Source organism: Phocoena phocoena, chromosome 3 (genome assembly GCF_963924675.1).
Source record: "Phocoena phocoena chromosome 3, mPhoPho1.1, whole genome shotgun sequence".
NCBI lineage: Eukaryota > Metazoa > Chordata > Mammalia > Artiodactyla > Phocoenidae > Phocoena > Phocoena phocoena.
The window spans coordinates 110,770,105-110,784,979 of record NC_089221.1 but is presented as its reverse complement, the minus strand read 5'-3'; the positions used below and the strand labels follow the sequence as shown (position 1 = coordinate 110,784,979).

At 41.2% G+C, this 14,875-nt stretch overlaps 1 protein-coding gene across 1 annotated transcript in view; it reads right to left on the bottom strand.

The window, feature by feature from the left end:
* Positions 1–7,182: 7,182 nt before the first annotated feature.
* The window catches only part of RAD50 (RAD50 double strand break repair protein), a 97,969-nt gene continuing 90,276 nt past the window's right edge, over positions 7,183–14,875 (bottom strand). Inside the window, exons 22-25 of the mRNA XM_065873983.1 lie at positions 11,945–12,030; positions 11,261–11,403; positions 8,836–8,969; positions 7,183–7,369 (exon numbers count right to left, since the gene is read on the bottom strand). Of these exons, the coding sequence (XP_065730055.1) occupies positions 7,183–7,369; positions 8,836–8,969; positions 11,261–11,403; positions 11,945–12,030 (550 nt within the window). The remainder of the gene's footprint in view (positions 7,370–8,835; positions 8,970–11,260; positions 11,404–11,944; positions 12,031–14,875) is intronic.

Here is a 14,875-nt window from a genome sequence, read left to right as displayed (position 1 = left end):
ATATTGATGATTGGACAGAGATTTCTTTTAATGCCTTGAACTAATAAATTTCCAAGCTTTTGTTGAAGAGCTTTGTCTGTGTGAGAGACAGTTTGTTCAGTCATGTTAATGCTGCAGAAAGCAATTTACAACTGGGCCTTTGCCTTCACTTCTTGCATAAGTAGTTTCAAGGTCAGCCAGAGGTCAGTGCTTAGGGCCTTCTCAGGTCTTCCCTGAGTATGCACAAAGCTCTGACACACACACAAACTTCTGGACTCCTAGGAACATGTTCAAGCTTGTCAAAGCTGCCATGGACATCTGCTTCCCCTATGTTTCTCTTTAAGTTTCTTGGTTACTCTCTTGTTGGCCTCAGTTAGTAATGCTGCCTTGGGCAGCTGCAATATTAACTAATCATCACTGATTGCCTACAACAGGTAGGGCTGTTTGCACAGTGAGCTGGAGTCAGGTTGAATAAAGACCAGCCATGAGGATGGAGATTTTCAGCGAGCTGCCAGCCAGGTCAAACAGTGGCAGTTCTGTGGCGCTGAAGATTTTGGGGAACTCCACATCCATTCTGCTCTCTCCGGTGGTTGCTGCTTTCACAGGTACTGTAGTTATGGTGCTTTTGGTCTTCAAAGCTACAACAAAGACAGGGCGAGGGGAATGGGTTTAGGGGAGGTTAAAATGCAATTGGCTTTTCTCCCCGAGATTCAGCTGTTTTTTTTGAACAAGCAATCCTTGGCTTGTTGCAAGCCTTTAGTTAATTTCCTAAGTTCTGCAAAAGTGTATTTTGACAGTTTTTGCCATTGTTTTCATTGGTTTTATGGAGATTTTTGGTGGACCTTACTCTTCCCTTATTCCCTATCTTCTTCCCACTTTTTCCCTTCCCTTACATCCGTAAAGGAAGTAGAACACCTTTACATACTAAAACCATAAATTTACACTGATATTTGGATTCAGTCCAACACTACAGGGTTCTTTTTATAGCCTTTCCCCTTTCTTGATATACAGACATCTTTCTCTAACAGTGAGAAACTCAGTTATTATCTACAATGTATGTATGGATTTGATTTTACTATGTAAAGTGGTTTCAGAACTACTAACCCAAACCCCTGTGAGAAACACATTTGATTTACTTTTAAAAAGATGACTGACTGCTGGGTTGAGAACAAATTGTGAGGGGCAGGACCAAATTAGTGAGAGCAGTTAGGTGGTTACTCAGATTATTTATGTTAGAGATGATGATGGCTTGGACCAAAGCAGTGGTGGTTTAGATGGTGAGGCATGGTCAGATTCTGGATATAATATTAAAGTTAAATCCATAGTATTAAGCTGATGGCTTGAATGTGGGATATGAGATAAACAGAAAAATGAAGGAGATGTCAAGACTTTTTCCTGAGCAATTGGAAGAATGGAGTTATCATTCTTCCAAAGCTATGGGAGGTGCAGGTTCTGGGCCAAAGTTTCTGGGTCATTTTAAGTTTCAGATGTCTATTAGATATTCAAGTGCAACTAGATATCCAGTAAGGCAGCTGAATATGAGTTTAAATGAGTTTGGACTGGAGACACATTTGAGGAGTCAGCACCTACAAAACTGTTAAAGGAGCTGTCAGTGCTCTCCCTCTGTCCCAAAGCTGCTGCTGTTATCTATACCTCTGTCAAAAGGCTTTTTCTTACCCTTTTCTTTTCTTGTTTTAAAAACTGTGGAAGGCAGCTCTGTGGAAGATGCACACAGAAAGCCAGTAGCTAACATGCCCTGGAATAGCCCTCAGTTAGTGACTCTTGGGACTTGGTATATATTGATAAATACCCCAGCTCTCTTGCTTCTCGGGTGGGATAATTTTGAGGCATACGTTTTGCCAAATTTCCCACGTTCCCTGTGGGATTAAACTCCGAATTGCCTACTACAGTAGCTGGTTTAAGAACACACTATTCATTGGCTGCTTTCTCTTCATTATAATTCCCCATTTCCTACTGTTTACTTTTGCTTGAATCACTGTTTCAGGTTTTGATTCTGGGAGAACTCAAACTAAGGTAATAATTTTTTTGTACTCTTATTATTTTTTAATAGATTTATTTATTTATTTATATTTTTTGGCTGCGTTGGGTCTTCGTTACTGCACGCAGGCTTTCTCTAGTTGTGGCAAGCAGGGGCTACTCTTCGTTGCAGTGCACGGGCTTCTCATTGCACTGGCTTCTCTTGTTGTGGAGCACAGGCTTTAGGTGCGTGGGCTTCAGTAATTGTGGCTTGTGGGCTCTAGAGCACAGGCTCAGTAGTTGTGACATATGGGCTTAGTTGCTCCCTGGCATGTGGGATATTCCTGGACCAGGGCTTGAACCCGTGTCCCCTGCACTAGCAGGTATATCCTTCACCACTGTGCCACCAGGGGAGTCCCAAGATAATTTAAAGTTGTGAGACTGGATGAGGTCACCAAGTAAGTGAGTGTGAGAAGAAAACAGTACAGATGCAGACTGGGCACTAAAGCAGGGTAACAACAAAAGGTCAGGGAAATATGGAACCAGCAAAGGAAACTGCATGTGCAGGGAGAAGGCAGAGTCCTATTTAGCCAGGGTTGGAGACTGTGAGAAAAGTTTGAGGACAGAACAGGGACAAGACAGTTGAGGGTCTATGCAAGACAGTGATATAAGGATGGACCATGGAATTTAAGCTGTAAAAGGAGAGAAGTACAGGCATGAGGGAAGTGAAGAACTGAAAAAGTGGTAGAATCAATGGATTGACATTCTGGAGGGCTCAAAGAATTGCTGGAGCTGGAGACCCCAGGAGTGAACTGTAAAGATACGAGAGGTTGTTGGAGTGAGATACTTAAAATGGAGATATGGAGGGTTGCAGTTATTGTTGTTAAAGAACTGGACTCTAGAGTAAGACTATGGAGCGTCTCCTCGCTGGAGGAAAGAGCAAGGATCTGAGAGGCCAGGAGGGTTGTATTAGATCATCATTTGGATTCTGAAATCACCGATGATTATGAAATTAGTATTAGGAGAATAATTCTCAACTGGGAGCTAAAATTGTCAATGAATAAGCAGGAGTGACCAGGCTGGGGGCTAAAGATAACTGCAACAAGAAAGAGTAAACTGATGATATGAGGCTTTTCTTGAATACACACATAGCACATTTATGTGCCAGGCAGTTTTAAAAGTCACTTAATAAACTCAAAATGGAATAAAGACCTAAATGTAAGGCCAGACACTGTAAAACTCTTAGAGGAAAACATAGGCAGAACACTCTATGACATAAATCACAGCAAGATCCTTTTTGTGACCCACCTCCTAGAGAAATGGAAATAAAAACAAAAATAAATGGGACCTAATGAAATTTCAAAGCTTTTGCACAGCAAAGGAAACCATAAACCAGATGAAAAGACAACCCTCAGAATGGGAGAAAAGGTCTGCAAACGAAGCAACTGACAAAGGATTAATCTCTAAAATTTACAAGCAGCTCATGCAGCTCAATATCAAAAAAAAAAAAACCCAATCCAAAAATGGGCAGAAGATCTAAACAGACATTTCTCCAAAGAAGATATACAGATTGTCAACAAACACATGAAAGGATGCTCAACATCACGAATCATTAGAGAAATGCAAATCAAAACTACAATGAGGTATCACCTCACACCAGTCAGAATGGCCATCATCAAAAAATCTACAAACATTAAATGCTGGAGAGGGTGTGGAGAAAGGGAACCCTCTTGCACTGTTGGTGGGAATGTAAACTGATACAGCCACTATGGAGAACTAAAAATAGAACTACCATATGACCCAGCAATCCCTCTACTGGGCATATAACCTAGAAAACCATAATCCAAAAAGTCATGTACCACAATGTTCATTACAGCACTATTCACAATGGCCAGGACATGGAAGCAACCTAATTGTCCATCAACAGATGAATGGATAAAGAAGATGTGGCACATATATACAATGGAATATTACTCAGCCATAAAAAGGAACGAAATTGAGTTTACAATGTAGTGAGGTGGGTGGACCTAGAGTCTGTCATACAGAGTGAAGTAAGTCAGAAAGAGAAAAATACCGTATGCTAACACATACATATGGAATCTAAAAAAAACCCAAAAATGGTTCTGAGGAACCTAGGGACAGGACAAGAATAAAGACACAGACGTAGAGAATGGACCTGAGGACATGGGGAGGGGTAAGGGTAAGGGTAAGCTGAGACCAAGTGAGAGAGTGGCACTGACATATATACACTACCAAACGTAAAATAGCTAGCTAGTGGGAATCAGCCGCATAGCACAGGGAGATCATCTCCATGCTTTGTGACCACCTAGAGGGGTGTTATAGGGAGGGTGGGAGGGAGCGGCAAGAGGGAGGGGATATGGGGATATATGTATATGTATAGCTGATTCACTTTGTTATACAGCAGCAACTAACACAACAATGTAAAGCGATTATACTCCAATAAAGATGTAAAAAAAAAAAGTCATTTAATCCTCATAACAATGCTACAAGATAGGCGCCGTTTTAGATGCTTTTACAGATAGGGAAACAGGAGCAAGAGGATAAATGACTTGCCCAAGGTCCCAAAGCTAGTAAATGGTGGTGCTAGAATTTAAGTAGAAATAGTGGTGCTAGAATTTAAGTCTGTGAGTCTGGCTCATATTCTTTACCTCCATACTGTGATGCCTATTCATCTCAAGTGTATGTGTGGGGTTAATGGAGGATGATGTAGAAGCAGCAATGAAAAGCTTAAAAATGGCACTAACACCACCTCCAAGCCCACTGATACAAGGGAAATGGGAGAGAAAGCCACTCTCAAAAGGGCTGTGAGGGAAGTCACATCGTCAGGGGAAACCAGACTTGAAATTGGGAAGTCTGTTTTAATTTGTAAATAACTTTGTTTCATTTGCCTATATTTATCTTGTATTGCCTTGTCATTTCTTGTTGCAATGGCTAGAGCTTTCAAAAGTATGTTGATAGAAGCTACCTGTTTTCTTTATTTAATGGAAAATATTTCATCTTTTGCTATTAAGATGACTTAATTTTTTTTTTTTTTTTTTTTTTTGCGGTACGCGGGCCTCTCACTGCTGTGGCCTCTCCCGCTGCGGAGCACAGGCTCCGGACGCGCAGGCTCAGCGGCCATGGCTCACGGGTCCAGCCGCTCCGCGGCATGTGGGATCTTCCTGGACCGGGGCACGAACCCGCGTCCCCTGCATCGGCAGGCGGACTCTCAACCACTGCGCCACCAGGGAAGCCCAAGATGACTTAATTTTTAATTCATGACAACACTAAAAATATTTTTATTCTTTGCAAAAGTATGAGTTTACTAAAGCTAGGAGATGTTGAATTTTATCAAATAATGGTCAGTGTTAAGTGTCTATCAGAATTTTTCCCCTTTGGCTTTATTATGGTGATGATTTGTAAACAGTTATCTTCTGAAATATTCTTGCATTCTTGGGATAAAGACACCTTGGTTATTATGTATGTTTAATAGATGAGTGGAATTGATTTGTTCTTAATTTATGAATTCCTGGATGTGTCCTCTGAGTGAGATTGGTCTGCTGTTTTTTTCTCATGGTACCTTTGTTGATATCATGCTAGTTTGGCTACTAATGGTGATTTTAGTTTTTCAAACCTAATTAGGATGACTGAACATTGTCAGTCAGTGGACAAGAAGCAGATGGCTGGAGTGGTGGCTTGCTGCTTGGCCCTTTCATCCATGGACTGGGTAAGGGTCTGGATCAGACTTTCTCAACCAGCATTCTTTCTGTGAACCACAGAACATAAAAAATGATAAGTAACCTTTTTTCAATTGTCTCAAGGATAGTAGTAACTCGTATATTACATACACAGAAATTGATTATATATACAGTGGATAGTGTGTTAGTTTTCTATTGCTTCTGTAAAAAATAAGCACAAACTCAGCAGCTTAAAACAAGTATTATTCTCTTATGTAATTCTGAAGGCTAAAAGTCTGAAAATCAGTATACTGGGCTAAAAGTCAAGGTGTCAGCAGGGCTGGTTCCTTTTGGAGGCTCTGCGGGACGAGTCTGTTGCTTCGCCTTTTTCAGCTTCTAGTGGTCGCCACGTGGTTCTTGGCTCCTAGTGATTGTGCCACATGACCGACTGACTGACTCTAAAAGTCTAATTCGAAAGTGCATCACTTGGTAGCATTCTGTGTGGAATGCTTGTGAAAGGCTTCAAGTTGTCAGCTGGCAATTCCAGGGAAAGGGTATGATTAGGCTCTTATTAGAAACAACATCTGGAATGAAAATGAGGCCTGCTTTTCCAGGCCTGCTTGGACCCCACGGGGAGCCAGTTTTGACTTTGAGCGAGCTCTGCTTTCCTTCCACACCAGCGTTGCATACTTGGAGAGCAATCGGGATTCATGGTAAGGCCAAACTGATAAATAGCATAGACATATGGGAAAGTTACAGACTCCTTCATGAATGCAGGTCAGGCCCCAAGTGAAGAGAGGCCTTGCTCTTGGGCAGAGCTTTCCAAACGTGGATGTGCACAGTGGGGAACTTGCTCCCTCTAGAAAGAGCCCAGGTTTGGATGACTACCTAGTAGGGATATGTGGGGAGGGAAGACAGTGGGTATTGGGTTAGATAATTAAGGTTCTTTTCAAACCCTGAAGCCCCCATTCGACTACTTCAAATTTTAGTTGGGGAAACTGAGGCCCTGAGAGGGAGAGGTCACTTACCCAGATTTATAAAGTTAAGAGCAGAGCCAAATATTAATATTCGGTCATTTCTGTCATCTTCAGATATTAATACTGATAACACAGTTTTTTAAACCATATCCAAAGAAATAAATTTACAGGTAACACTTAATGCTGACTTTTTAAATGCCCAAGCCATAAAGTATCCAGGCAGAGAACTGCTTCTCACTAATGCTTTGAGAAGTGAAAGGCGAGTAAGAAGCTTCAGGTCCCATAGACTCCTTCATCAGTGCTAGGAAGGGAAGCAGGGAAGCTGAGTCCAACTGTGCTGCTGTTGAGCCCCACAGGCCTGTCAGAGGCTGCCTGGAGGGGGATGAAGTTCAGGGAATCAGTCCAAATTCCATGTGAAAAAATTTTAATGATTTTTGAACCTCTCAGACAGACATTAAAAACCCTAGACACAAGGCTTATTTGAAAGAACGTATTTTCATATTGACTCAATACCAGAAATAAGCAGTTGGCTGAGGACCCATGTTTCTAAGGCATATAAATCTTGAATGTTTTTAATGAACATTAGATCCTAGGGAACTAATACTGCATTTCACGATCTCTGAGCACTGATCAATGTTCTTCTTGATCCTGTAGAATTTCTCCACATATTCAGAACGCCCTAAGAGCTCCACAAAATCTTCATCATGAGTGATCACCAGAAGCTGGAAGTTACGCTGCTGTGAGCGACTTTTTATTATCCTGAAACAATATATTTATAACATTTTATTACTAAAGAACATACATGACCCTTCCTTTTATTTGAAAAAAGCACTGAGAACCTTGTCAGACACATAAATGTATGCTGTGTGTGATGACCAGGTTTTTCCTGTGCTGTGTGAGTATCAGGGAGGGCCTCTGACAGCCCTGCAGGAAGTGGCGGGGGGGAAGGGGGGTGTGGATCCAGGCCTTCAGCCCAGCCAGGTAGCAGTCCCATCTCCTCTCCAGACAGTGGGGATGCATGACTCTTCACTCAGGTCTGGCTTAGAGACTGGTGAGAATACATGATCTAGTTTATTCTTAAAGCAGGTGGAAATGTTTAATTGCGTTTTCCTTAGTATCTGTGCTGCTCAACTTTTGGGGTCTGATTATTCCTTTGCCTGGGGTTTTCTTGACCTGATACTAGTTTTCTCTGGAAGAAAATTACATTAAAAAAAAAAAAAGACAAAGACTACAGGCAAGGGGAATAACACTGTGAGCCCCACTGCCTTCTTAGGAGCTGGGTCTACTTAGAATTCTGCCACCACCAGTCACTGGATGCATCACTGGTATGACACACAGGGGGCCTGAGTGGGTGTACTGAGAACATTTTTGCTCGTTATCTATGTGCTGAGGTAATTAGTTACGCATCTGAGACTTGAAAGACTTTTTCTTTTACCTAACCACTTATTTATCCCTTGCCTGGAGCTGGATGCACTTAGGTTTCAAAAGCACCAGCCCTTACTTGTTGGTCACACGGGACTACTGAGAGATGGCTGGAGAAAGGTGGCTCTGTGGCTGCTCAAGTCTCCTTCTGGTTCCATCCCTGCTACCACACAGGAAATGTTTTCTCTGCTAGAAGGAGTCTGTCTGGAGCAAGAAGTACCCCAAATAGCTTCTCTACCTCACAGAAAGTGCCTTTCCTCTGCCAGCACAGCCCATAAGCAAGGGCTGCCTATCCCTAGAGCGTGCACCCACCACAGGTGAACTATGGTAAAAAGTGTATGCAGTTTTACCCCCTGGATTCTACTTCACCACTAATACACTTTTTGAGTAAGCACTGTCATTCCTCATAGATGCTGACACACGTGAGAAGCTGGGGAAATAGTCTAAAACCCACTGTCACTACTGTTACCACCTAGAAAGGCTTTAGCAGGGAATGCTAACTCCTGTACAGGACATGTGGGCCCCTCTGGTGGGTTTACAGGAAAACCAAACCAAGCCAGGAGACCCTCACCATGGGTTTCCCTATGAACACTCTTGGGGAGATGCAGGATGTGTCTGGGGTGGCTGTTCACCATGTAGTTCTTTTTTTAAGCATCTGAAGAATTACGATCCAGGTAAAGCCTAAGGTCTGGCAAAACCAGTTTCCTCAAGGAAGACACATCTGCAGAGGATTTGCATCATAGAATTCTCTTAACCTTACTTGAAACACGATCATAACTTGGCCCCAAATTTGAGGTACTTACTCAACCAGAGCATGTGCAAGAGATTCAATGTTTTCTCGGTCAAGATTTGTCGTTGGCTCATCCAAAGCAAGGATGCCACAGTTTAAGCAGAATGTTTCAGCCAGGGCTAGGCGAATGATGAGTGAGGCTAATACCTGGAACAAAAGCACCAGAGCTTAGCTGCACTGCACATTTTTCTCATTCACCTCAGAAAAGCAGGCAGACCTGGCATAATGTCTTTAGAAGGGAAAGGTGGGGCAATGTCACAGGATCACTGACCTTAGGTAAATCACTGCTCTTCTGTTTGGGAGAGCCTGGCACTGTGACCAAGGTGAACTATCTTTGCATTATCTCATCCTATCATTTGCAATGAAATACAATGCTAAAAGCAGTGCTGACCCTGCACAAACACCTCACATCAGCTACAACAAAACTTCAAATTACAGACTTGAATCAGAAATGCATTAACATTTATCTGTAACTAGTAATTTTAATAATGCTATAAGATTAACAACCTTAAAAATTCATGACCTGGCTATTTTCCTGATAATGAGATTTGTTAGAAAACTTAGACATAATACATTTTCCAGAGCCTCACAGACACCTTTTCTCTCAGAGACATCTTTAAATCTCTATGTTCTGTGAGATCTATGGCTCCCAAAGAGGCACCACTGCTCTAACCCACACTTAAATGTTCATGTGTATGATTCTGAGGGGGAGCGGGAAAGGAAGGGAGGGGGAAAAGTACCAGGAGTACAGAAGTATGGTTTTATTTAAGCTTGACTGTAGGAAATCCAAGCAACCCAAACTATGAGGCACTTTTGTGGTTAACAGAAGCCTAATACTAAACTAGGCCACTGCTGAAGCCATCTGAGGGTACAAGGGACAAAGAATTAAGAGTGAAGAACTAGTTTAGGAAGTATACACTACTTTCTGTGTGAGATGTAATGCCCCCTCCACCACCCACCCCAATTTGTGAGTGAAGGAGCATCAGTGAGTGAGTTAGTGATTTTAGAGCACTTTATAGCTTTGCTCTGACGCTGGCCCTTTGGGGATGGGCACTTCTGCTGCCACCTGCACCACCACCCACTCAGAGTGGGATATGACTGGAGCTCCTGGCCCACCTCTACCAAACCATTTGTCTATTCTGTCACCCAAAACCAGGGAAGCAATTACTGCTAATTAATTTTTATAATTTGGAGTAGCTATAGGAAATCTGCTTTTGTTCAGAAAGTATTTTTAATCCAAACGGACATGTTTCAAACCATTTTCTCATTCATAATTACCACAAAAAATCATCAATGCAAGCAGGGGATACTGCCTGTAGATCACAAATTTGTCATTTTTGCAGACTATGATTAAGATAATAATCTGCAGATGCCTTATAAGTTGGTATCAGCTGTCCGGGTTGATGACAAAATGCATACATGCATAGAGTGTCTTTAAGCAAAAATTGCAAACCTTTTATGAAAGTAACTCTGATAACGTGAGCATCCGTTTCTGGAACTATAAAATTTTGTTAAGAATGTCAGGGGTCCAGAGATGTTATCAAGTATAATGTTCTGCTTCTAATCTGAAAGGAGGAAGCTCAAAAACCTTTAACATCTTTTTCCAAACCAGTGCACAGTGAAAGAACCCAGCCTTGTACCCTAAGGATGCAGGTCCCACTTTCCCAACTCTTTGAAGCTTTATTCCTCTGTGCTCTGCATATCCAACACCCAGGCTATCCTCCCAGAGCTTCCTGTAGAGCTAGATGGTCTGGCCCAGCACTGAGTCCCTGTGTATGTGGTGGTGGGGACAGAGGCACCTGTGGGTATTAAAGCCTTTGACCCTGGCAGACCCTTCTTTTAGATGGTCCTCAGGCCCAAAGGCTAGGCTGGGAGTGGTGGTGAGGACTCAGTCCTATGATGAGGCTACCTTCTCAACTAGACTCTCACTTATTGTAATGCCTCCTCTGGCTCAATCTAGGATCTGGTTTGCTAATACTGTATGTCACTGATTCTAAAACATACCCTTCCCCCACGCTTTGACTTCTCTGAAATGAGGATGCATCTTACAATTACAATTGAATTTTTTCTTTCTTGGTGTCACATAAAATAGTGGTGTGTCTATAACTGATAACCCAGTAAGCTTATTCTCATAAGGAGTGCTGTGGAACAATGAATGGTTTTCAACTTCTTGGTTTACATTTAGGCTATCCTGTGAGACTGTTTCAGGCCCCTCTTCTAAAAACCTACTTTACATAATGTTGCAGGAAATGCTGGTTAGAATTGAGAGAGTGTAATGAGAGTGACCGAGGTGATTCACTTTACATGGCAGCAAGGAGTGCTGTAAGGAGCTTCCTGCCATTCAAGGGCAACTTTGGGTGCTTCCACTGCACTGACAATGATTCCTCTTTTTCAATTCTCTGTGTACAGGTGGTTCCCTAGGCTCTTGAGATACCTGCCTTTTGTCCGGCACTGCATCGTCCTCGCATATCCAAGGGCGTGTCTCCCTTTAGCATCACCACTCGGTAGTTGTAATTCCGCCTTTTATCAGAAGCTGATACATTTTCATCGGCATCAGATCGAATTTCTATGTATTCAATATCTGACACAGAAAGAAGAAGATTTTAGGGGAACCTACACTCTGCAGCCTTTTGTCACTTGCAAACCTTATCAAAGTAAGTTACAAGCAACATGCGAGGCTGACATTACCAGAGGAAAACACTGGCTGGTTTGGAAACTTTTTCTCTGGTGATGAAGATTCCTGGCCAGAAGCAACCAGATGCCCCAACCCTCAGTCTCAGAGGTGACTTTTTCTTAGTTCCCCTATTAAGAGTTTCCTCCTGATGGTTTTCTTCTTATCACATTTTGGCTTATCCCTATCTGCACTTCGACAGAACCTATTACGTCATTAACTAAATATAATGTGCACCATGGCCAAATCTGTAAGTCCTGTCAGGCTTTGGAATAGAAAACTTTGCATTTTTTTTCTTGCTAAGAATTCTAAGATAAGAATTCTTAGAAAATCGGAAAGAGATGTTCAGAGAGGGGCCCAGAGGTAATACTGGCATGATGAGCAGTCTTATGAGGCAAGAGCTGGATATAGGGCTTTAGAAAGAGCATTCATGATACACCATGTTAATTACCTTGTCCACGATAGGTACTTCGCCAAAGGTCACGAATAATTTTGTTGATTTCTTCCATTTTCATACTGTGAAATTTCATTATTGCTCTGGAAAAAGCCATTGATACTTTAAAGATAACATATTATAACAATAAATTTAATAGTATATATTAAAAATATGCAATGTATAATAATGTATATAATAAGTAATATCATGAGATAAATTCCCCAATATTCTCAATGATAAAAGTGGAATATAGTAAGAGCTGGAAAAAATAAACAGAACCAAAACCTTGCTATTGGCTAGTATGGCAAACTCTCAGGCATATATAATTCCAGCACTCTGGAGTCCTTATCCTTCTCCATTTTCACTCTCTATGATATGACAAACACTCCCTTAAATGCTCAAATACTGTGAAAACTTCTGAAACAATTTTTTAGGAGACATTTCTTAGGCTTAATGGAAGGACTGTTTCCACTGATACCAACTGGTTATAGGAAGCTCTGCTGAACAGATGACAGTGAGTTAAAGAGGGGACAGGAGGTGTACAGGGTCCCTTAGTCTATGGGAAAATAGGTGAATCTCTCTCTGGAATTGCTGCCCTTTTTCTCTTCTATTATTATTAAGGTTGACCAAAGTCAACCTCTTAAGCTGCTTTTATTTCTCAGATCTGTGAGCTTTTTACCAACCAGAAGTGTTGGTTCGGAGAGGGTGATAAAGAGGCTTAAGCTGAGCTGAGCCTCAAAACTTTTATTTTCCCTTCCTAGTTGAAGATTCAGAAACCCTAACTCCAAATATGTGCATTAACTTTCTTTGACCGTGGCACCCCTCTACCCCCAAAACACTCTTAAAATACTAGTAGTTTCGAAACACTAAAAAGAAGAAAAGAAATGTCTGTAAAAACAAAAGTAGCCTGTCAAAATCTAACACTGTTCTTACTAGAGTCACCTTTAGTCAAAAAGCCCTTAGGTTATTTGGAAGTGGGTTTATGAATTAATAAATGTTGCACCAGTCACAAAAAGGCAAACATCACTGCTATTACCATACAAAGGATGTGAGGCGGACATACTTCCATTTACAAGTCTCTTATCTGATATATACAAAAAAAGAAACTGAACGTAATGCTACTGCCTCTGCAGAATCATTTCATGATCTTCCGGTTTACCAGCAAAAGAGAAAGAAATGACTCAACATAAATACATTTTAAATATCAGATGAAAGGACTGTGAAGTAATAAAAACCAGAAAAAACCATATTCCGCTTGTTGATGAGAATGCAACAAGTCTCCATTTTCTATTTTATACATCTATCTCAGTCTCAGATTTTATACTTCTGTCAAAAAGACAGAGACACAACTTCTAAGTATTTGTTTAAAAAAGAAAAAAACCTCAGAGAATGTTCTTGAGACCAATCACGTAATGCTTAGGTTTATACATTATGATCTTGATTTTTCAAATGACTTTTCAAAAATGTCATCTTTCCATTCAAGTTAAAAATCTTCCATAATCAACATAAATAAGCACTCCCAATGTGGAGAACAAGCTCCAGGTGGGGCACAGATGTCCCAGGTGCACACACATAGCCTACACCACAGCTCCCTGGTACAACAGAGGTGGTGCATCCTCGCCCATGGGTAGGTCTGCTGAGAGACAACAATGCAGGAAAAAGCTCTAGTCCTTAGAGGGATCCAGACTCACCAACAATCATGGGAGACACAGTGGATGCCCACTACTGTTGGCTGGACCATTCACTTATCTTTGTATCTTATCTCTCTGCTAATATGGAGCTTACAACCCCACTGTGCAATGATTACAGTAACTACATTAATCTACTTGAAGGAATAACAATGTAAGTGGCTACTAGTGATGAGCATTTACCTTATGTAAGGTACAATTATGCTAAATAATCATATTTTATCTCATTTAATCCTTACTACAATACTGAGAGTTAGATTTGGTTATCTCCATTTTACCATTAAGAAAATTGAGATTCTCTAACAATGAATTTTCTAAAAAAGAAATAAATCAATCCCGTTTAAAACAGCATCAAAAACAATAAAGTACTTAGGAATAAATTTAAGGAGGTGAAAGATGTCTACTATGAAAACTATAAGACCCTGATTAAAGAAATGAAGGCAGAAATAAATGGAAAGGCAGGAATTCCCTGGCACTCCAGTGGTTAGGACTCTCTGCTTTCACTGCTGAGGGCATGGGTTTGATCCCTGGCCAGGGAACTAAGATCCTACAAGACACGCAGCAGGACCAAAAAATAAAAAAATTTAAAAAAGGAAAGGTATCTCATGTTCATGGATTGGAAGAATTAATATTGGTAAAATGTCAAAACTACCCAAAGCCATCTATAGATACAATGCAATCCATATCAAGATTCCAATGGCATTTCTTACAGAAATAGAAAAAAACACTCCTAAAACTCATATGGAACCATGAAAGACCCCAAATAGCCAAACAAACACTGAGAAAGAACAACAAAGCAGGAGGTAGCACACTTCCTGATTCCAAGCTATACTATAAAGCTATAGTAATTAAAATAGTATGGTACTCCCACACACCTATGGACAATTAATCTATGACAAAGGAGGCAAGAACATACAATGGAGAAAAGACAGTCTCTTCAATAAGTGGTGCTGGGAAAACTGGACAGCTACATGTAAAAGAATGAAATTAGAACATTCTCTAACACCATATACAAAAATAAGCTCAAAATGGATTAAAGGCCTAAATGTAAGACCAGATACTATAAAACTTCTAGAGGAAAAACACAGGCAGAACACTCTGAAATAAATCACAGGGTTTCCCTGGTGGCGCAGAGGTTAAGAATCTGCCTGCCAGTGCAGGGGATATGGGTTCAATCCCTGGTCCGGGAAGATCCCACATGCCGTGGAGCAACTAAGCCCATGCACCACAACTACTGAGCCTGCGCTCTAGAGCCTGC